The sequence below is a fragment of the Lissotriton vulgaris genome, chromosome 6, assembly GCF_964263255.1.
Source record: "Lissotriton vulgaris chromosome 6, aLisVul1.2, whole genome shotgun sequence".
Taxonomy (NCBI): Eukaryota; Metazoa; Chordata; class Amphibia; order Caudata; family Salamandridae; genus Lissotriton; species Lissotriton vulgaris.
Window position 1 is genome coordinate 1,290,626,529 of NC_141694.1, and position 23,486 is coordinate 1,290,650,014.

Consider the following 23,486-nt stretch of genomic DNA (forward strand, 5'->3'; position numbering starts at 1 on the left):
CGGACCCCAGGGATGTCGGCTTAAGGGCTGTGTTACATTGAAAGTGTTGAAAGGTAATTATGAATAACGCAGCCGGCCCTGGGGGCTGTAGGCTGAATGCTGTGTCATGGTAAGACTGTGCAATAAAGGTCTTTGGAAGAAAAAAAAATAGGTATCATTGGGAGACTGTGAATTGGTTTGCAAAGTTACTCTCGGGATGCTGAAGAATTGTTAATTTAGTTATCAGCAAGGACAACAACTGCTTTCTATTACTTATTTTGTCTGCAGATAATGTTTAAAAAGTCTCTAATACATCGAACTGCGGCTATTCTAGCTTTATACAATCTCAATTTCAGCAAAAATTTCCATTGTATTATTTACCACAGTTTTTTCCTAATGTAATCCTCCTTCGTCAGTATGGTTATTCTGCTTCAGTAATGGCTTCGGCCATTGTTTTTTTGTGTTGTACACAGTTCATGGGTATCAGAATCTTGATATTCTGCAAAGAGATGGGCAGTGTCTTGGTTTGGATCCATAGAGATTTGAGTATCAAATATGAGACTTTTCTCATAATTCCTACAAGGGGAGGAGATGTTTCCTATAACGAACTTCACCTGCATTCCTGTTACTGCATGATTTGCAGTGCCAGTTGGCAAATGCTCAGTTGTTCGTACTTCAGAAAAGAATTAATGAAAAGGGAAATCGGAACTCAGAGAAAGTTACTGTTTAATTTTGTGTATAACTGAGTTTGAAAAATAGCTGTGGATCCTGACTTGTAAAGCTTTATTGAGTAGTAGAGATCACTATGTTGTAGGGAATATGATAGGCAACAATAGGAAACTTTTAAGGCTGCAAATCATTCTGCTCCAAAGTCACCCACCAATAAATCATGAGGAAAATTGTGGAAAGAAGAGGCCACAAATAATTTACAAGAATGTTCAAATCAATTATTGGGCACAGAGGCAAACTACAAGTTTTTCAATATTGATGTCTATTATGATACTTATGCATGGCACATCAGGACAAATAATAAATGTTTCTGAAACTGCCTGGCTCCAAAAGCCTTGAGCCTCTCCAGTGCGAAACTGAAAATCAAACATGGAACCATTCCTCTACTCACATCCTAGCTGGTCTCTTTAATGCTAGGAACAATCTGTGGGTGTTGCAGATGAGGGATTGCTTGAACAAAAACTGAGAAGCAGGTTCTATAATCATATTCTTATCAAGAAAGGGAGAACTCCATTATCCTTAAGTGTTAATATTGGTCCAGTGTCTTTCCCCTTCGGGGGACACTGAGTTTACAGGAATGTTCTGCAATATAGGAATGAAATCCTTAATAAATCAAACATTGATTCAACAAGCAGTCTGCCCATTATTTACAGAAGACTGTACTTGGCTTGTTGAAAAGAATCACATTCCGGTGTCATTTCCATATGAGCAATCTCACAAGTATGTCTGTGTACCAGGTATAAGGGAGGTAAGGAATTGAATGCAGAGGAGTGGACAACATGGCTGAATGTCTCAAAATGTTGGAGACAGAATCCATGAGGTAATCATCTGTATGGGAGAAAAAGGTCAGTTGAAAGGAAGAAATAATCTAATAATATTACCCAAAAAGCTGTACTGTTACTACTATAATACAAACCTGCATTCACTTGAAACATGAAACATCAAGTCAATAAATCTCTATGGATCAAGTCAACTTGACAGACTTAATAATGAGATTAATATCTGTAGGAAATCTGCCTTTTCTGCATGGTCACCCTAGATTTTTCACCTTTTTCTGGATTCTGTTTTTGAACCCTGCATATTGGGACCCAGCTGTCCAGGCCTCAGTGTCAGGGCTCTGACCCTTTAAACATGATTAGCATATTTAACTTGCATATAAGTCTTAAGTACATGTTACAATTAATTATCACCAGTGGACTGCAGCATCTTTTGTGGCATCTACAAGGTTGACCTGTATAACATGGCTTCATGTCTGCCACGTGTAACGTGACTACAGCAACTGCTAGCAAAATTACACTTTTTGACATGCAGAAAAACCCTGCTTTTAAATGTTAACAAGTTACCCTTAAGTACACCTGGTTGTCCACAAGGTAAGGTGCCTGATATTTAAAAGTGGAACATGTGCAAAATTAATGTTGGCATGTTTTTCCAGTAACAAGCACCCAAAAGCGATTTTCACTATCAAGGCTGCACCTAGATCCTGGAAAATGTCAAAGCACAGATTATACACTTAAATCCATATCTTTTGAGAGGAAACAGGTAGAATAGTAATTTGTGGTCTATTTTTCATATTTATTAAAAATCCAATTCATTGGTGGTTAGATGTTTATTAAATATTTAAGAAAACTAACTTTTAGTAAGCTACCTTCCCCTGCCTGAAGCTCCTTGGGCATAATTAGAATTAGCCTGCCAGTAGCTGCCCAGACAAAGTTGGGAGGGGTTTCCCCGGAAACTTTAGAATTTTGAGCTCCATAAAAAAGAATTAGTCAGAACATAACATTTTGTCTGGTATAGTGTTGGTTTGTTGTATCCGGCTCACACCACATCCCAGTCAGCCTGAAATTTCACCTAGGTCCTTGTTTTTTACATCCATAGATTATTATTGGCACTTAATACCTTTTTGTGCTATTTTCACTGTAATCTTTAACCCCTTAACTGCGGCGGCTATTCCGCCGCAGTGCTAAGGGGGCGGGGCGGACGCGCGGCGGCCGCATGCTGGTGACGGAACCACTCCGTCACCAGCCTCGGTTGAGCTGTGCTCATGACGGAGCGGTTCCGTCATGGCCCGCCCCGCTCAATGGAACGTCCAGCGCAGGCGCGGAATTCGCGCCCCGCAGGCGTTCCGAGCGGGCCATGACGGAACCGCTCTGTCATCAGCACAGCGCACCCGCAGCTGATGACGGAGCGGTTCCGTCATCAGCATCCAAGGAGTTAAAAAGACATATGTTTGGTTCTACAAATTCGATTTTTGTTTTTGGTATCATGTATTTTGCATTAACATTTACTCTATTTGTTTCTGATTCAGATGGAGATTTTAATTGTTTGGTATTTTGACTGTTTTGGCACTGCAAAAATACTTTACATCCTGACCTAAGTTAAACCTGTCTGCTCAGTACCTTAGCTACCAGGGGTGAGCCCAATTTAATTTTGTGACCTTTGAGGTTCACCCTGATGAGTTAGTGTTGTTATTCTTTGAAGTGGGCAACTGCCCACCCCAAATAATAATCCACTTTCATACAATGAACCAGTAGAAAGACTAGGAATGCACGGCTGTAAAATTGATCTGGAATGAAAACTCTAGTCTTGGGGCAACTTTTTATAGATAAAGATTCTAAGAATAGAAACTAGGGGGCATATTATCAAGCCTGTGCGCTAAAATTATCGCCGCTTTATCGGCCGAAAACGGCCGATAAAGCGGCGATAATGGGCTTGATAATATGCTCTGTGGAATTCCAATCGAAGCCCATGTTAGATGTCTTCACATCTAACATGGGCTTCGATTGGAATTCCATAGAGCATATTATCAAGCCCATTATCGCCGCTTTATCGGCCGTTTTCGGCCGATAAAGCGGCGATAATTTTAGCGCACAGGCTTGATAATATGCCCCTAGGATCGCAACAAAGCAAAAAATGTATTGCCAGGATATGACTGGAGTTTAGAAAAGCTACAGAACATAAAAACTGAAGTTTTTTCAAATGGCAGCCTATCGCACCTCTGACAGATCTTTTCTGCTATAGGTTGAAATAGCTCATAATAAATTAATAGAATATTATGAAGGCATGTTTGCCCTGTCCCATAAGTCAACAAAAATTAACGCTCTTACAAATGTCCCAGTTAACAAATACAGGCTGTTTCTATAGACAGAGGAGGAGGAGAGGGACCCAATACAAGTTTGGTTCTCATTGGTGCAGGTAAGGGTGGCCATCAAAGCTCAAGAGAATGAGAAAGAACAATGACCAAAAATGCTGTCTGTTGACTTGCTCAAACCTTATGCAGTTTGCTTCCCTAGAGGTTTACAGAAACTCTTCCAAGTTTACATGGTTGAATGCACAGTGTCATATATCCAGTAAAACAGCTATCATACTTACACGTCTGCATCTTCAGCACAAATAAGATATGTATCAATTGGACAGCTTATGTCTACTTCAAACCATAAATGACATTCCAGTCATTTATGACCTAATGATGATAATTCTCCTGTACCATCAAACTTGTCCTTTACCTTACAAGACCTCCTCAACTGCTTGACCAATAACTTTGAAGAAAACAATATTATAACGTATCTAGCTTACACTTCTTGTAAGGCACTCATGAACTAAATTCTGTCCAAAGGGGATATTGAGGGGCAAATAAATCATGACCTAAGTCTTGCTCTCAGTTGATGGCTTATCTTCCAGAAATCCCACCGGGCAAAGGTATTGTATATGTGAGAGAATTTAGGGTGGTCTGATTGAATCTTCTGCACTTGCTGGGGTTCACTATCAAAGTGCCAAAGTCACACATGACTCCCTCTCAGACACTCCCTTCCATCAGAGCTGTTCTGGACTCAGTACAGTTTTGGGTCTATGCTCAAGAGCACCAAGTGCAGGATATTCAGGCTATGATTCTTATATTTCACCCTCTATCCTGAATTTCAGTGAGAATGACCCTGAGGTTATTGGGCCTCATGGCCTTCTGCGTCCTGCGTGTAACACATCCTCGTTGGCATATGTGGGCTCTGCAGTGGGACCTGAAGTCCCAGTGGACACTACATCAGGGAAATATCTCCGACATGGTCCAGATCTCAGAGGGAACTACAAAAGATCTGCAAGGGTGGCTGATCAACTGCAATTGGGTCAGTGGCAGACCTCTCTCCCTTCCCCAACCAGAGCTAACTGTAGTGACAGATGAGTCACTTCTGGGATGGCCTAACCATCTGGGAGAGGTGAAGATCAGAGGACTCTGGTCTCCATCGGAGTACAGGCATTACATTAACTTGTTGGAGCTTTCAGCAAACTGCTTGGCATTGAAAGTCTTTCTTCCTTCAATCAAGGAAAGGCTGTTGCAGGTGATCATTGATGATACCACCGCCATGTGGTACTGAAACAAGGGACTCTCCATCTCTGGACATGGCTGGAACGCTAGGGTATTTCCCTAGTGGTTCAACACCTGGTGGGCTCAATGAATGCCAGGGCAGACAAACACAGATGATGATGCCTAGCAAATAACAAATCGCCTCTCAATCCGGAGGTGGTGCAAGGTCTCATTCAGGATTGGGGAGAACCTCGGTTAAATCTGTTTGCCACCCCCGATAATGTGCAATGTCGGCAATTCTACTCTCTACAATTCTACAATTCTATTCCACGCCTATACTTCTCCTCCCGAAACATCTCAAGAAGATCATGAATTACCTGGCCCAAGTTATTCTTGTGGCTCCAGATTGGGCAGGTAGAGTCTTGGTATCTGGTTGAGAAGTTGAGCATGAGCATCAGTCCCCAAATCAAGCTACCTCTTCAAGAGGATCTTCTGTCGCAACAACAGGGGGGTTCCTGCACCTAAACCCCCTTCACCTTCATGCATGGAGATTAAGCGGTGAAAGTTGACAGCTTTCAACCTTCTTCTTGAAGTCTGTGATGTTATTCTGGCAGCCAGGCATCCCTCCACCAAGTCGGTATATGCCTGCCAATGGGATATATTTGTGGCATGGTGTGGATCTAGGAACATCAATCCTTTTTCTGTATCACTTTCTCATGTTCTTTTATTTGTTGTATCCTTAGCCCAGCAAGGCTCTGCTCTGGGCATGGGTAAAGAAAATGTATCAGCCATTTCAGCATTTTTGCGGTTGCTTCATCAATCATCTTTGTTCAAGTCACCTGTTGTGGCAAGGTTCCCCAAATATGTGCAACATATGTTTCCTCCTAGGCCGTTCATCATTCCCCAGTGGGGCTTAAACCATGCTCTGACTTTTTTAATGTGCACACCCATTGCTTTTCTAGTGGCTTTCACATCGACCAGGAGGGTCAGCGAATTGCAGGCACTACCTGCACACCCTACCTACACCACCTCTGATCCTGACGAGCTGGTACTCTGAACATGTGCCTTGTTTCTTCCAAAGGTTGTGACTCCTTTCCATGTAGGCCAGAACATCCCCCTGCCTATCTTCTTTGCCTGGGCCTGACCCTACAAAGAGGAGGAGAGACTTCACCATCTGTACCCAGAAAGAGCATTATTGTGCTACCTGGATCGCACAAAAGAATTTAAGGGTAAATGATCAACTTTTCGTGTGGTATGTAGGGGCCAAAAAAGGGAAGGTTGTACAGAAATGAACCATCTCAAGATAGATAGTACTCTGCATAAAGATATGCTACGCATTGGCCAAAAAGCAACCCCCAGAGGGCTTGCATGCTCATTTCACTAGAGCCAAGGCTGCGACCCATGCATTAGCCTGTCCTGGACATCTGTCAAGTAGCACTGTCAGCATCTCTGCACATGCTTACCAAGCACTTCTGCTGGACCTATCAGGTGCATTATGACTGGCCCTTCACCTTTTCGGTCTTACAGGACTTTCTGGTTTAAATTGGCTTACAGACCCATCTCTGGGAAGGCATTGATTGGGTATCTATTCTAAGGTAAGAAATATGGGGCTAGAAGTCTCTATCAGATGAACAAGGTACTTAACTTCAATAATGCCTTATCTGGAAGAGACTCAATCTAGCCGCAAATTCCTTACTGATCCTCTGCATCTCTGCTAACTGATTACAGTGTAAAAGTCACCCTTCTATGGGCCTTACAATTTCACACCAGTTGGCAGTCTTCCTCTTGGCGCCATGCTTCTGGTGTGGAAAGTCACAAAATAACTGACGTCAGCATGCCAGAGTGGCGCACAAATAGGTACTGTGCATGTAATTTCTAGCGCGGATCACACCAATGACATGAAGCCAATCTACGTCACCTACTGTCATGCAGGGGTACTGCTGGAAAACGTCCGGATTCAGTCTGACGCCTGAGGAATATTCTATGTTAAGAAAACTGTGGCTAGATAGAGTCTCTACCAGATAAGACGTTACCGAAAGTAAGTACGTTGTTTGTACTTTCCTGGCCCAGTAAGGATTGTGGAAAGAGTTTTTCATGTTCCACAAACCAGCAGCTGCCTGAAAGAAGATAGCTGCTATCATCTAGTTGAACTAAAGTGCTAGAATAGGGCATTAAAATAGGTTTCACAAATTAGCATTGCCCAATCCCCTAAATTGATTGTTACTTTGAAGAGTTCATGGGCCCTAGTAACAAGAGCCCACATAAAGTTTAAATTGGCATGCAGCTGAATGTATTACATTATGATCACAAATGTGCTTTCTAAACTAAACTAAGATAGAAAACATTTGTCCCCAAAGATACTTCAAGAGATGTTTGAGACCTTAGCCTGAGCTAAATGGGAGCAATGGTTAGTGATTTTGAAAGAAAACAACTTGGCCAAAAATATATTTCAATTATAATAATGCTGCCTTTATTTTACCTGCTGAACCTTTACCTGTGGTGGTTTGTAATTTTAGGAGGTGGGGACAGGACACACATGCACACATACACACTTGCAGCCATGCATTCTCACGCGCACACACACACACACACACACACACATTCATTCAGAACACTCATTACCAACATTCATACATACACACGCATGCACCAAACATTAATATAAAAAAAACACACTTACCTGCAGCTCCGCCGCGGAGGTCTCAGGAGGCTTGGGGCTGCAGCCTTCACTCATTGTCTGACCTAAGGACAGGAAATGAGGGAAGGCAGCAGTCCCAACGTCATCACAGAGTGGGATGGGGTGAGTGAGACTGCTGACCTCACCACACTCTGTGATGGAGTCTTACTGATTGACACTCGACCCTGGGCACTTCAGGGCTTAAAACTGAAGTGCCCAAGTGTGAGGCAATCATTGACGCTACCCCTTGTCACTGAGACAAGGGGGACATTTACTGAGCTGGGGAGGTCACGCCCACAGAAGCTGTGACTTCCTCAGCCCAGCAAAGTTAGCACATGTCTGGCTCATGGCTGCCTGGCTTGAAAATGAACAGTGTCTGTCAGGATGACCTTTGTTCAGCCTCACACACACTGTTTGTGAAGGGCAACTGGTGGGGGGTGGGGCTCCTCAGCCCCAATGGACCAGCCGAGGCTGACCTTCACCTACGCAGACTGTGGAGCATTTTCTTTAGTAAGAGCTAACATTCTGGAATGAAATGTCTACCAAAACATGTCATGTCTTTGCTATGGAAAACCTAGACCATATCCTCTACTTGTGTCATTGTTACAAGAAAGTAAGGGGCATCTTTAGGAGATTCAAAACTATTCCAGATAAGTAACACAAGAGTTTATGAACATGTTAATGTGCATTTTTGTGTTTTGTAGGGACAGCTGTCCTTTGACTAGTTCTTCAAGATGTGATCCACATCATTCCATTGAGGTGTCTGTAGTTAAGGTGAAATTGGCACCTGCACTGTTGGTGGTTCATGGTATTCCCCATAGCTCCAAATCCAAGAGATGAGATGTAGAATTGTGAGGTTTGCCCCCAAAAAATTGTGGTGATGGAGCTGCCACTTTCTGTAATCTGTTTTGAGATATATATCTGACTTCATCAGGACTACATATCTTCCAGTTTAAAAGTAAGTTTATTCAAAAGAAAAAAAGGAAAATGTTAGGATAAAGGTACATAATACAGTCAAAACAATGGCTAATCATAAAATATTAGGTCAGAGTACATAACAAAATTCTAAGGAGTAAATATTAGATTAATTAACATGGTTTGAAGAGTAATATAAGAAGAAAAGACAGGTAAAAAAAGCATAAAAGAAGGATAACAATAATGCATACCGCAAAGTGAAATATATCATAAAATAAAAACATTTTTTTTTTGTAAAAACGAAATTATGATATTGATGTGAACAAGTTAATATGGAATTACGGTGTGGGAAACTTCTTGTTGAGTAGGGGTTAGGGAAAAAGAGTTCTTGGCGCTTGCATCTATGAACAATGTAACAGGTTCCCACAAATGCAGACGCTTCAAGGCCATATGAGTAGGGTATACAAAGGCTGTATAGAGTCTGTGATTATAACTGGCATACCCCTAAGCTTGATAAGGTAATTTGGTGAAATCTTTTCAATTTTGGTTATTTGTTGAAAAGCAACTGCCAGTAAAAGGTCTATAATCTTTGTATTGCAATTAGAGTTGACCCAGATTAGAGATAGACTCCCTAAAAAACATATATCAATTAGAAAAAGGGATTCTAGAAACAAAAATGTAATTAATCTTAGCCCAGACGCTCTACCAAAATTTGTGGACATGCAGGCAAGTGAAAAGTAGGTGATATAAATCACCAAACGGGAAATTGCATGTCCAACAAATAAGGGGGAAACCAGTATGCTTTTTACTTAAGATTAGGGCTCCTGGTTTTATGGTATTTTTTTTTCACATTTCTGCCTGTATTTATCCATATTTATTTTTTGGTCATTTTTTCTGTATGTTTTTCCAGTATGCTTTTTACTTAAGATTAGGGCTCCTGGTTTTATGGTATTTTTTTTCTTCACATTTTTGCCTGTATTTATCCATATTTATTTTTTGGTCATTTTTTCTGTATTTATCCACATTTATTTTTGACGCAAGAAAAAAAACGCTAAAGCTAGTATTTTTCGACATTTATTTAAGTTGGCATGCACAATTGCACTAGGTTGTTATAGCTGTTTTTTTAAATTGGAGCCTATGCTAAGTGCACTTTACATATTGGGAGTAAATTTCTTCCCTGTCCTCTAAGAAAAGCTGCGTAGAATTAGTGATTTTGAGTAGGTCTCATTTGCGCATTTAGCTATCTTTCCAGGAACAGATCTGCTTCACAACTTTTTCTAGGGGCATCGCTCTTTTCTGTAGCCGTCTCTCTTAAGGCATATCCCACTACTTTTGGGTATCTATCTAGGGTATGTCACAGCCTACAGATATGTTTCTCCCCCTAAGGATGCATCTCCAAGCCCAAAGCTTTCTTAGAGAGCACTAACCCCTGCAGATCTCTCTCCCAGGGCACGCCCTGCCTCCTGAGTCGCTCGCACCATTCGGGTCTCGCTCCCAGGTTGTCTCACCCCTGGAGCTCTCATGCAAAGCACATCAACCTTGCAGAATTGTATCTCCTGGATGCGTCCACATCTCTTCTGGGCCCCTCTCTCTCTCCATGGCACCGCACTTCCTCTGCAGCTGTTTCTCTTTTGGAACAACACTCCCTGAAGCTTTCTCTCCCATTGCACTTCACCCACTGCATCTCTCTCTCCCAAAACTCATCATTGCTTGCAACAAACCCAGCCTCCGGGGACATTCTAGCCAGCAGATGTCTCTACCAAGTCACCTCATACTTGCAGTTCTCTATCCCTACCCACATACCAGCAACCATGTCTCTCAGTCCTCCACCAAGCACAACATCGCCTGCAGCTTTCTCCCATATCAGCCCCTCCATCCTCCCTCAAGGAGCAAATTGCTGTCTCTGAACGACGCCCCCTCCAATCCTATCACTGCTGTTAGCGCTCGCTCTCATGTCATTTTCACCTTGCACAACTCTCCCCAACTATTTAGCAAAACAGTGCATATTTCCCAAGACATAATTTGCCAATTGCTCCCAGTTCCTAAAAATCTCTTTCCTACGGCATATGTAAACCCTTGTGGATTTTTCTCCCTTGGCACATCACCCCTTGCAGCACCAGCTCCCAATCTGTGCATCTAACGGCGATTACCTAACTTTGCTCTTGCCTGCCTATAGTTCCCATGTTCCACAACACTTTGCTTCTGTCCCCAGGCGTTTAGATCACATTGACTACACTCACGGCCACCTCTTTCAAAAAACGTCCAGCCTTTCACTAAGCAACCCACCCTTCTCACAGTCCCACTCCGATTTGTGGCAAAATTACTTCCCATTCAAGTTGTGCTCTATATCCTCTACACGTGAGACCTAACAAACAAAAGGTTGCTGGAGCTGCAGCCGATGTCCTGAGGTGTTTTCACACCTCTTAATGGACATCGCTGCTTGCAGTGCTCCATCAATTATGTTGCGTGAACTGCCGCTGTGAGGGGGTGCTGGAATGTCTCTGCAGACAGGGCAGCCACCCCTCCCCTCCCTGTCTCTGGAGCAGTTTCAGGACAGCAGCTTACCATTTCTTTTCAACGCCCCTGTGCACCTCTGAGGCTCTAACTCAGATTTTACAGAGGAGCACAGAGGCAGGAGGAGCATTGGCTTTGTTAGCATTTTCCTGTTTTTATATATAAATACAGACAAAAAAACAAAAAGCTTTCTGTCTGTATTTATATGTAAAAATCAGTTTAAACGGAAAACCTGGAGCCTTACTTAAGATTACCGGGCTCAACAGGAGTCTGTTATAGATTTTAAAAAGTGTTTGTGTGGTGTTTGCTGCTGTAGAGAATTTTTTGATTTTAATCCATATTTGTTCCATATGGAAATGAACCAACACATTTCTAAATCCTGCTCCCAGGAGATTTCTACTTTAGTTTTCTCTCTATCATTAAGCGGTGTGTGCAAAAATGAATAAATAACAGAAGCCTTAGGATAGGTGTGAAGAAGATCATAAAGTCCCTTCATAGTACGGGAAATGTAAGAATTGAAGGATAAAAGTTGATCGTACGAAAATCTGGAGGGTTTGCTGTAGAAGTTTGTATTTAGACTAGAAAGAATTAGGGAGTTCAAAGAGTTGACTAGCTTGCAGAAAAGGCATAACTTCATTATGTGTAAAAAGTTGATGGATCCAGATTAAACCCTTTTGTCTCCAAGACTTCCAATATAAAGGTTTGCTTTGTATCAATACCATTTTGTTATGCCAAATTGTGTATTTCAAAAATGAATTAAAATTTGTCTGAAGTATCATGGGATGCGACTCCAAATTTTTACAAGTGTATTTAATAATAGGAGACGATAAAGGTTGAAGTCTACGAGTAAAGGATAAATACTCTTGAAATGAAAAAGGGTAGAGAAAAGAATGTTCGAGTTTCACCCATAAGGGACAATGTAACAGAGATTCCGAAAGCCATCTTGAAGACTGACGGAGTAATAATGATTTCTGCTAGGTCAAAAAATCAGGAAGATTGACGCCACCCTCTGATTTTGGTTTTGATAACTTCGATATGGCTATACAGGACTTTTTATTATTCCAAAGAAATGAAGATAGCACTGAGTTTATCTTCTTGTAATAATTTAAAGAAATAGGTAATGGGATGTTAGAAATGGTATAGAGTATTATAGGTGATCACATAATCTTAATAGTGTCTAGACATCTCTACCAAGATACATATAAGGGGTGCCATTTAGCAGTCAATGTGGAGACTCTTTGTATACATTAGTTCATACACAAAGAGATTGTTGTTGGGATGGAGGAGGTAAAGTATAAACCTAGATTATTTTATGTGACTAGGGTTATAGGCAAAATTAGAAGCAACAAAATATTCTTTGAAAGTATACTTAGTTAAAGGCATTATTTCGCTTTTATCTTTTTTTTGTTTATATCCGGACACAGACGTGAAGGATTCAACTTCATGTAGAAAGGCAGGAACATAGGATAGTGGTGGTGAAATAAAAAATAGTATGTCATCGGCGAATGCTGGCAATTTGATTTGTTGCTTCCTGTAATCAAATCTGTGTATATCCTGGTTTTGACGCATTCTCAATAAAAAAGATTTTAAGGCTAAGTTGAAAAGAAAGGGAGATAATGGCCAGCCTTGACAGAAGCCTTTACCTAAATTGGAGTATGAGGAGTTGTTGCTATTTTCACATACTTCTGCCCCTGGTTGTGAGTAAAGAATCAAATGCTTTTTCCACATCTATGGCTATTGCTGCCAATGAATGAGGTAAGTGAGAGGATTTGGATAATATGTCAAAAAGTAACTGAGTCTTGTCTGTGATGAGACGTCCTTTAACAAAGCCAGATTGTTCTGCAACTAACAACTGGGATAGATGGGAATCCAAACGTATGGCCACAGCTTTAGAAATGTTCTTATAATCTATATTTACTAATGAAATAGGTCTATAATTTTTATAGCATCGTAAGTCTTTCACCTCTTTAGGAATAAGACAAATTAGGGCATCTGCAAATGAACCAGAGAACCTGTCAGAGTTTAAAGAAGAGTTTAAGAGGTCAAGTAATTTGGGAAAGAGTAACTGCATGAAATACAGAAAAAAATTCAACATTGAAGCCGTATGGTTCTGGGACCTTTCCTTTTTTGAGTGTCTGTAGAGCAGCCTAGAGTTCTTTTTGTGTTAGATCAGATTCTAAGGCGGTGAGACCAATTTGGGTGTCATGGGACTGTTGAATATCAGAAAGGAATTGAGAAATGTGGCTTTCTGAAGAAGACTTGTCTGATGTATATAATGTTCTTTAAAAGGTAAGAAATTCATTCAAAGTGTCAACACCTTTTAACTTCAATGATTGTTGTTCATCAAAATTTGACTCTATGTTGAGCCTAACATGTTTCACTTTCAACTAATTAGCTAATGATTTTCCCACTTTTTTTTGACCACTGTAAAACTGTACACTTTAATAAATAAGTCGATGCGTTGTTTATCGATTCTTGGGTAAATTGAAACTTGGCATTGATAAGTTCAATTAAACAATCTTTTGATTTGGAAGTGTAATATGAATGCTCCAATTGCCTTATTTCAAATAAGAGGTCGCTGGTTAGTTTACGTGAAGTTTTGCGTTTTTTGGAAACGAAGCCTATAATGAAGTCTCTAGCAGCTGCCTTGAAAGCATCCCAAATAACAGAAAAAGGTAAGGAATCTGCTTGATTAAACAAAAAATATTTGTTAAAGAAAGAAACAAAGGAGGAAGTAAACTTTGAATCTAGGAGCAGAGCTTTGTTGATACGTCATTTCCTGGGCATATTGCGGTGTGCAAAGTGTCTAACTGAATAGAGATTGGAGCATGATCAGGTATTATAATAGATCCAATATCCGCAGCTCTCAAGGATTGGAAGATGTTATGGGATATAAAGAAATATTCTATTCATGATTGAGTATGGTGAGTCGGAGAGTAGTAAGTGTACTCTCTTGTGGTAGGGTTGCAAAGTCTCCAGGCATCAATTAGCTTGTATTGCTGAATCGTTTGAGCGAACATTTTGTGTGTTTTATGGGGGACAAAATAGGTCGAGTTGCGATCAATGACTGGATCAATAACTTGGTTTCAATCACCAGCGAGGATAAAGTTATCATCAATGCATTGTGAGAGATGACAATAAACATATCAGAGCATTCCCAATCAACAATTTTGTATGCGGCCATCTTCCTTCATCATCAGAACTTTGAGAAAGTAATTTAAGAGAAAGCGATGTATGGCAAAGTGTTGCTACCCCATTGCGCTTACCATCTCCTGGAGAAAAGAAAATCTCTCCTACCCAACCCCTCCTCAGCTTTAAAGATTCTTTTGCTGTGAGGTGAGACTTTTGCATAAGAGCTACATTGGCCTCTAGTTTGACCAAGTGCATTAAAAACCACTGTCTTTTAATGGCAGACTTTAAATCTCTGTCGTTCCAAGAAACTCATTTCAGAGACATAACAATATCAGAAAAGAGAACAAGAGACACCACTTTGGGTAAACCATCAATGAATACACAACAAACCATTAAGTAGTCCAGCAATACAATAAATTAACCATACAGTACATGAGAGATGAAAAAAGTGAATGAAGAAGCCATTGTGGAATAGAAGGCATATAAAAAAGGAAGAGATGAAAAATGAAAAGGAGAGGGAAAGAAAGCCGAGAAAAAAAGAAGATATTAAAAAGGAAAGTAGAGGAAGAATACGAGAATAGGAATAGAGAGACATACCATGACCAACCCTAAAAAGGGAGAGAAGGTGGAGCCACAGGGAACGGATGACAAACCCAGGTTCAACCAGACGACAGGCACGAAGAGACTGCAACACATGTGACAAGGAGACAACGTAAGCACAAACTACGACAGTTCTGCAAAGGAGGAAAAAAATGTTACTGAAATGCGATGAAGAGCTGGAAACGGATATCAAAACAACAATTCAAAACTATTAAACTGTGTATCAAAGAATTAGCATGTTAATTCAAAAAGGATAAGTTGTAATAGTAACGTAATAGTGTTAAACTATCTCTGAAGTCGAAGCTTCAGAGAAATCCATGGATTCTGTTTTGCATGAGTTGATAATGCTCAGTAACTTGGTTGGGTCTTTGTATGTTGTGGTTCTGTTCTTGTAAGTAACTTTGAAGAGGCAAGGGTGAAAAAGTCAATATCGGGACCCCGTCATTCATAGATCCGGTCACATAATGAGGAATTCCTTACGTCTGGTCGCAGTAGCTTTGGCATAGTCTTAAGAGAAAAATAAGGTAGATCCAGACCATTCAATGCGTTCAATTGATTTGCCAGCAGTGAGAACTTTTAACAGATCAGTTTATTCAAGGAAGTACAGGTCTTTGTGAGTTTGATGTTCCAGCCGGTTGTCATCCCAGTCTGTGGGTGCCCTGGGTATTGAGCACTGTATCCTCTGGTAGATGTAGCAGTTTAGGAAGAAGATTTTAAAAAAGAGATGGAGTCAGAACCCTCTATACCCTCCCGCAAGCCATAAATGTAAATATTATTTCTTCTATTTCAGTTTTCGAGGTCCTTGACTTGTTTTTGAAGTAAAGAAACCTGTCTTTGCAGAACAGTGACTTTAGCAATGGTTGGAACAAAAGGAGGGGCATTTGCTTCTACTGTATTGAGGCACTCATCCATTTTAGAGCAATTGTCTGTGGGAAAACTGCAATTTGTTGCTTGTATCCTCTATAAAAAGGCAAAGAGCGCGTATCTCCTCCAACAATATATCCAGGGATACAGGAAAGGAAGGTTTTGGCGGGGACAGAGGGTCTTTCTTCAAGTTCTTTATGTTTGTTTTCCCTGTTGCCTGAGGGGCTGAGCTCGGAGGAGAAGAACCTTTAGACAGGGATACCACTGAGTCTTTCATTTCAGCGAATTCAGTAAAAATGTTAGAGTTTTTGACGAAAGATAGTGCAGAGCACGATGCAGGTGGCCCATAGGATAAGTAATTGAAATAGCTCAGAGAAAATGGGAGTATATAACAAATCCCATAAAAAAAAATATCTTGTGGTGAAGAGCTCTATATCTTTTATCTCATACACCAGTTAAACACGAGAAATCCGTCATATGCTAAACGAATATGATGTTGAGGGGACTTTTCCAATTGAAGGAAAAAAAGGAAACGCTCATGAAAGAGGAGCAGCCACCCCTATTTCCTCTCATAAACTGTAAAGTTTCCAAGATTCTTAAAAACAAAATGGCGGCTACTGTAGAGAACTCTATGAGGTGGAAAGAACAACTTCTTTCAAGCGTTCTATATTAATATAAGGTCACCACCGTTAAAGCTCTCAAAGCGTTCGAAACACAGCAAGTGCTTTATAATTTAGTGTGATAAAAATATAAGCAAGCTACCCAAGTCTGTGATGCAGAATTCTGTGGTTACGAGGTCTTGAGTAGCATATTAAAAAGGGTGGCTGCAACGATCTTCGTTCCGAGCTGGATCATAAAATACAAAAACACATGATTGAGAGCCACGTAGGAGACATTGGAGGACTCCTTTCTCGTTAGGACGGCATCCGCTGTCGAAAACGCCACGTCAAATCTCCGGTGCTAACGGCTAAACGCAGTCCATTCGCACCCTGCCAAAAAGTTTCACCTGTGCGCCACCATCAGTCATGGGCTCCAAGCCATGCCCCTATCAGGACTACATAGCTGACTTCATCAGGACTACATTTCAACAACTGTGTCTAAGAAAATATATTTTTCTTACTCCAGCACTGGATCTGACATGATTGAATTATTCCCTGTCATCGATGCTGGAGTCCCACATTCACCTTCCAGTAACAGTAGAAGGACATAACAGAATTGAAGGTCTTAAAACTGTGTCTTGTTAGTAGCCCTGTCATCTGATGAAAAGGACTCAAATTTGATCCAGTGAGTTGAGAGTGCTGTGACTTTCCCCCATCCCAGAACCATCTCATCTCAGATTTGTTCTGCGCAACATGTTTACAGAGAGTTCCAGAGCTTTGCTCGTTCTTCATATAGATAAGTCTATAATTTGCTTCAGGAATAATTCTTTTCAGAACATTTTCTGTGGAAATATTATAGTTCATACCATAGTTCTTGGAAGTGTCATGGTGTGCCGTGCAGAGTTCTATGGCTGAGTTCCCAAAGGGAGGGTGCAAATGTCTCAGCATGTACTTGTAAATAAAGATGGCCTGAAAGAGTGGCATGTTTTTTGGCTCATTTCCAGGCTTTCCCCATTTACAAGCTGTGTTTGATGTGCATAAAAAAAGTATGGAAACTCTGACCCTGAGTGCCATGGGTGTTGGGGTCAGTGAGTATGTGTGTGGGGTCAAAGACGCAGCTTAAGAGAACAAAATATTCTGCCACTATTTTGTTGTTTTTTCACCTTTAATTACCTGAATATAAAATAACGCACATTCTATAAATAAATAAAAATATAAGTTAAACTGATTGGTGGGAAATACATTCTTTTACTTGATAAAATCTTAATTGGTTTCCATTGATCACTGCCATTTTATACTGTCCGCCACCAACAGGCAAACACTGGTGGTGAGGGACAGCAAAAAACCTTATAATGCTCCCCCAGCCATGGGAAATATCTTTGATGATGGTGTAGCATTAATTTTTTACTTTAAAAAAGAAAATTCTGTTTTGGGATTTTCTTTTTGAAAATAAAAATGTTACTGTTTTGTGCAGGGTTGTTTCATGCTGATGCAAGTCTGTACCAAACAGCAATATGTATTGACTGGAAACATCATTACCACGGTTCCTGCCAATGCCTCAAAACTGACCACCAGCTTGGCGGTCATGTATAAATTTGGAGGGCAACGGGTCATCTGCCATCTTATAAATCATATAAATCAGTCCCTTAGTGGTTAAGATTAAACAAGTGCTTTCAAAATATATATGCAAAATGATTTCACTTTTAAAATGAAACAAGTGCTTTCAAAATATATATTTTTGTAATATGCACTCGGACTGTACCAAGTGTAAGCATTTTGATAAATAACCGTTAAGAGGATGCTGATAACACCCTTATATTACCTCTTGAAAACAATAAATCTGTGCCACCATGAAGCCACAAGTGACTCCATCATTTAAAACCTACGCAGCTCCCCAGCGTCCCTTACATCCTCACATGAGTGCCATATATTGTCTTCACACATTTTCCAGACTCGAAAACTGTAAGATCTGCAAGATATTTTCATCCAAAATTCTCATTGATTATAAGGGAAGGCTTCTGAGTTATAAATCTAAAGCCACTGATATATCTTATCTGGGCATGAGTTCATCCAGAGCGTTCCACCTGGCAGGACAAATAAAGAGCATGTACTCCATTTAGCCACTTTCAAATCAACAAAAAATCATATTCTGTTGATTAAGCCATTAGAGTGAGTACCAGATTTGGAATCTGTTTATTCATTGCTATAATCTAGCAGTGCATGTGTCCTGAATGAAAGCTACTGGTATGTTTTTGCGCCTTTCCCAGTAATCCAGAGACCGAAGTACAAAAGTCATATGATGATTGGTTTCAACCTGCATGTCATCGATGTGGTCTGGAGTTCTATTTTTGTGTCTCAATGAGAAATGTTTCCGCTTTCAACCATGACTAGGTCTAACGTATACTCAAGGGCTTCAGGCTTAAAACCTTGCAGATATGACTCAAGAAGTTATCCCTTTTGTATCTCATGATGGTTGTATGTGGTGTGGTTGTGCCATGATGCCACAGCCTGTGATTCTTGTACCTTCTTGCACCGGAAGACCATCAATGAGTAGGGATGCACTTTTTTTTGGCTATTGCCTTTAGAGATACTTCCAAACAAACTTCCTCTCCCAAAGATGAGTAGTCTGTCAGGGAATATTTACCTAAGATATTTTCCCACAGTAAGCACATGCGGCTCGCATCAAGGTAAAGTACCTTTTTTCCTCTAGGAAGCAGTCCCCCTCTTGGGATCATTTAGAGTCATGAAGTTGTTCCCTAATGATGGATTCTTCTTTAATGAAGGACAAACTCCCTCCACATAAGAACCTGATACAAATGTTTCCCAGTTCATTTGGTGACCCCACACAGGTCAAAGCCTTCAAGCTAACACTCCCAATAATAGGTCTGTTCCTGAAGAGTTGGCGAGTCGGTTGGCTCCAAAGCCGATTTCACACCTCAATGGTCTCCAGCAAACAGAAAACAAACAAGAGCAGTCATTCTCATCCTCTAAATCCATAATGTCTTCTCCCATGGAACTGACTCTGGCATTGGTCAAGCAAGCTATACAGTAAATCATCTAAGGGGCAAAGCAGGAGATCATGCCACATTTTAATGGTGAACCATAATGTTACTCTCTCCCCAGGTCCCAGGATTCTGCCTGTCAGACCATGTGACACTGATGTGGATGTCAATATGGTGTATGTCTAATCCTGATTGTGAGGGTTATGTTGGGGAATATGATGCGCACCGTCATGTTGAATCACTATGAATAACAGATGAACATGAACAAGACTAAAAATAACAGAGAGGATTGTGACCGATAAAAATGTTTTCTTCTTTTTGGAGTAATAAAAAAATAATAATGAAATGCCCCGAAGAAGTTCATTATTGAACGAAACGCGTTGGCTGAGGCTGTTTGATCTTATATGAAAAAAGAAGCAAGATTTGGAAAGAAATAAAGAAGTTGGGGGCATATTACCAACAACTAGCGATAATTTTTGTCTCTAACTTGTTTAGAGACAAAAATTATCGCCGCACATCGGCGATTTTTATCGCAGATAAACCTTGCTATTAACAAGGTTTATCGCAAATGCGATAAAAAACGGCCGAAATGCATGAATATCGCTGAAAAGTCAGCGATATTCATGCATTATCGAGCAAATGCTCTTAGCCATGTTATCCACCTCCCATTGGATAACATGGCTAAGAACTGCTCAGGGCAGGTGTTAGCTTTTGGAGATATTCCCGCTTAGCGCGAATATCTCCAAAAGTTGGTAATAGGAGATAGCGATGTTAGCGACTGTTTTCAGTCTCTAACATCTTGGCACGCCCACTTTGCATCTCATTAGTGATAAATATCACTGACATGCAAAGTGGGGCCCAAGATGGTTGCTATCTCCTACTAGCTGTCGCTAACTGGTGTTAGCGACAGCTTGGTAATGGGGAGATAATTTTATCTCCGCTTTCTTGACTTTTAAAGCCAAAAAAGCGGAGATAAACCCCCTTGATAATATGCCCCTTGGTTCTTTGCACCTTCCCAACCTTTTTGCCCAACGTGGACTCTGAATTCCATATAGCCAATCTATTATGCTTCCATCTATCTTCCATCCTTCACATCCTATTGAGTAGAAGGAGGAGTGATGCATAGACTGGATCCCAGACATGCAGGGTCTTATTATACCAACCACACTCATAAGCATCAAGTGAGTGGTTAATATCATTTTTGAAGGTAAGTAAACCTTACTTCGCAGAACAAAAGCTTTTTACTCCCAGTGTCAGAGAGGATATTGATACTTTCAGAGACTGATTATGGATGGCAGTACTACGGGTAGGACATATTTGGTGTTAGAGTGTGCTTAATATTGCAGAGGGTGAATAGAAAACTGGCAAGTACAGCTTTATTATAAGGTTAGGGAGAGTGAAATTGCATAAAATGTGGTGAGGAAAGGTGGCAGGATGCCTGCCAGCTATGGATTCTTTGTATGAGAAAAGAGTGGCAAGATATAAGGGGATTTTTTTTTTTTATATCAAATCTTTTATTGAATTTTCCGAGATTAAAAGGAACTCAAATACAGTGGTAAAATAAATAAATATAAAGGAGGTGCAGTAATATACACCGGAACGCAGTAAATTTTAACATTTGAGCGCGGGAGACTAGCCCAATGTCAAGGGTGATTAGGTAACAGGACACCTGGATATGTATGGCTCCACATGTGTTAACTCCACTTGCATCCTCTACCCCTGCAGGCCTCACATGAGCAATGGTAGCGATTGTTGCGTTGGGCGGCCATAAACTACATAAAATTGTAAATGACTAGCTGAATAAAGGGAGTGTTTCCAGACCCTTGGATCATAGTAATATCATAGACATATGAAGCTTCACTCTCGTTTGTCTTGCTGATGTAACTCAGAACTCCTCTGTGAAAAACATCCCTGTTAATCACAGATGTGAATCTATACATTCATTGATCAAACATATATGGTGTATATAAAATAGGAACATTTAGAAATGATATACGATTCCATAAAAGTTACTTATTTATTTTTGCTGGAATTTCATTTTTGTCCATGCTATAAGGTAACTAACAATGCAACAGATAGCATTAGTAACTAGGAACATCCGCTTGTTAATTTGTAATGTGATTTATAGAATTTAAAACCTGTGTTAATTTGTGTTTTGTTTTAGGCACACCAGAAAATGTTGGTGCCAAAGAAAGTCTACAAAAAGTATGGGCAACATTACAGCAAAATATTGACCACTATGGTGCTGTACTACTGAGGTAATCTGTCTTTATTGTCTGAAGAAGAAGAACGATATATGTTGAGACTTTTGTGGGGATTAACTTTGTAGTGATGTTGCAAAAGATGGTGGGATGTGTAGTGAATTGATGGTATAGCTGTTCCTATGCCACACATCTAAGCCTCATGAATTTAATGGCAGGATATCGCTTGAAACGTGGTCTGAAAGTCCTTCCTCAAGAACCTTGCTTTGGAGTTCAACCAACTCTTTAGCTACTCTTCAGTTGACAACCTTCCTTTTATTGGGAGCATATGGAATTGGCGGTCTCTGTCTGTCATGTCTGAAATCAGTTAGCTGTGCCATGCTTTTATGCTTGACTAGGCGATGAAACGTCCCATAGTCATGACAGAAGATGGGTTATCCTATGTTTGATTATAAAATTGATCTTTGGGTAATGCTGCCCATCTTTCATGGCTCCCTGAGGTAGAGTCCAACAATTTTGTTTCCATAGATGTTTAACTGCTTGCATTTAATTAGTCAGACGCTATCTATAGACTAATGGCATATTATAAATGTTATTGTCGCTGAAGGGAACTGTCCAAAGGGACGTAATCGGCTTGGACATAATAAGAAACACTAGGGAAGTGACGATGATTGGATTGATGTGCAAGCCAAAAATGTAGACGCATTGAGCAATTAGCTCACAATCAATTAACTATTAGGAAATTGCATTCAACCAGTCCAATCTCAGAGTCATAAGCAGCCTGCATATGGTTTCAGTCAAAATGCTGCCTTTCATCAATGATGAAGACACGGTACTCAAAGCCCAGCACGCTGTACCAATGCCCAGATATGCTATACCTGGAACCTTAGACCTGATCAAGACTCTAATTAGTCCATAGAGGGTCAAAACGCATCATGTGGAGGAGATGAGAAGACAGCTGTGTGATTAAGAAGTGACACTCATTTGAGTCTATTAAAAGCAATCTCTGCCGTCAGCCAGTTCATTGAATTACCCCATTACTTCCTCCAAGGACAAATGCAGGTAGTGACATTTATTAAAACTGAGCTCTATAAATCGGGCCGTCCACCTGTAAAAAAAGCCAACATTCATATGAATGAGCACAATTTTAGCAGTTCCACGATGGTGGTGCATTGTGAATTATTACTTGAACTAGCAGCACGCCCCGGCGTTGCCCGGGGCAGAAGGGGGCTGGGGGCAGCATTGCAGCAGGAGAGGCGCAGCAGAGCGTACTTACAGTGTTTCCTTGCTCCGTTTTGTTGGTCCTGGCCGCTTCTGCCCACGCTCGTGTCCGCTGGTTCTCCGTGCTCGTTTTCTTGGTCCTGGCCGCTTCTGCCGACTCTCATGTCCGCTCTTACTCTGTGCTCCCCTGGGCATGTCGACTCTCCTCTACTCGCTCCGGACCTTGGAGGGTGTTACTTCCGCTGTTTCTACGCGCTCGTTTTCTTGGTCCTGGACGCTTCTGCCGACTCTCCTGTCCGCTCTTACTCTGCGCTCCCCTGGGCATGTCGATGCTCCTCTACTCGCTCTGCACCTTGGAGGGTGTCGCTTCCGCTGTTTCTCCGCGCTCGTTTTCTTGGTCCTGGCCACTTCTGCCGACTCTCCTGTCCGCTCTTACACTGCGCTCCCCTGGGCATGTCGACGCTCCTCTACACGCTCCGGACCTTGGAGGGTGTCGCTTCCTTTCTCCCGTCCGCTCCTGGCAGGGTGTTGCTTCCGGCTTCCGCGCTCCCCCATGATGTCAGCACGCATCAGCACGCACGTCGTTCGCTGGCACTACTTCTAAGGGACTACTTTCCCTTAAAAATTACGTTTCCCTTCTAACATATATATTTTGTTTTTATATAGCCTATGTCCTTCTGCTTGCCCTGACGTTTTCAAAGATGTATTGGGTGTTTGCATTGGTGGTGTACTTTTCGAGTTTACCTGGATCAAAAGACA

General features: G+C 41.0%; 1 protein-coding gene across 1 annotated transcript in view; it reads left to right on the forward strand.

Annotated features, from left to right (window-relative positions):
• The window catches only part of ADGB (androglobin), a 1,363,241-nt gene that overhangs the window by 871,558 nt on the left and 468,197 nt on the right, over positions 1 to 23,486 (forward strand). The window contains exon 23 of the mRNA XM_086927423.1: positions 21,470 to 21,563. Coding sequence (XP_086783549.1) covers positions 21,470 to 21,563 — 94 coding nt within the window. The remainder of the gene's footprint in view (positions 1 to 21,469; positions 21,564 to 23,486) is intronic.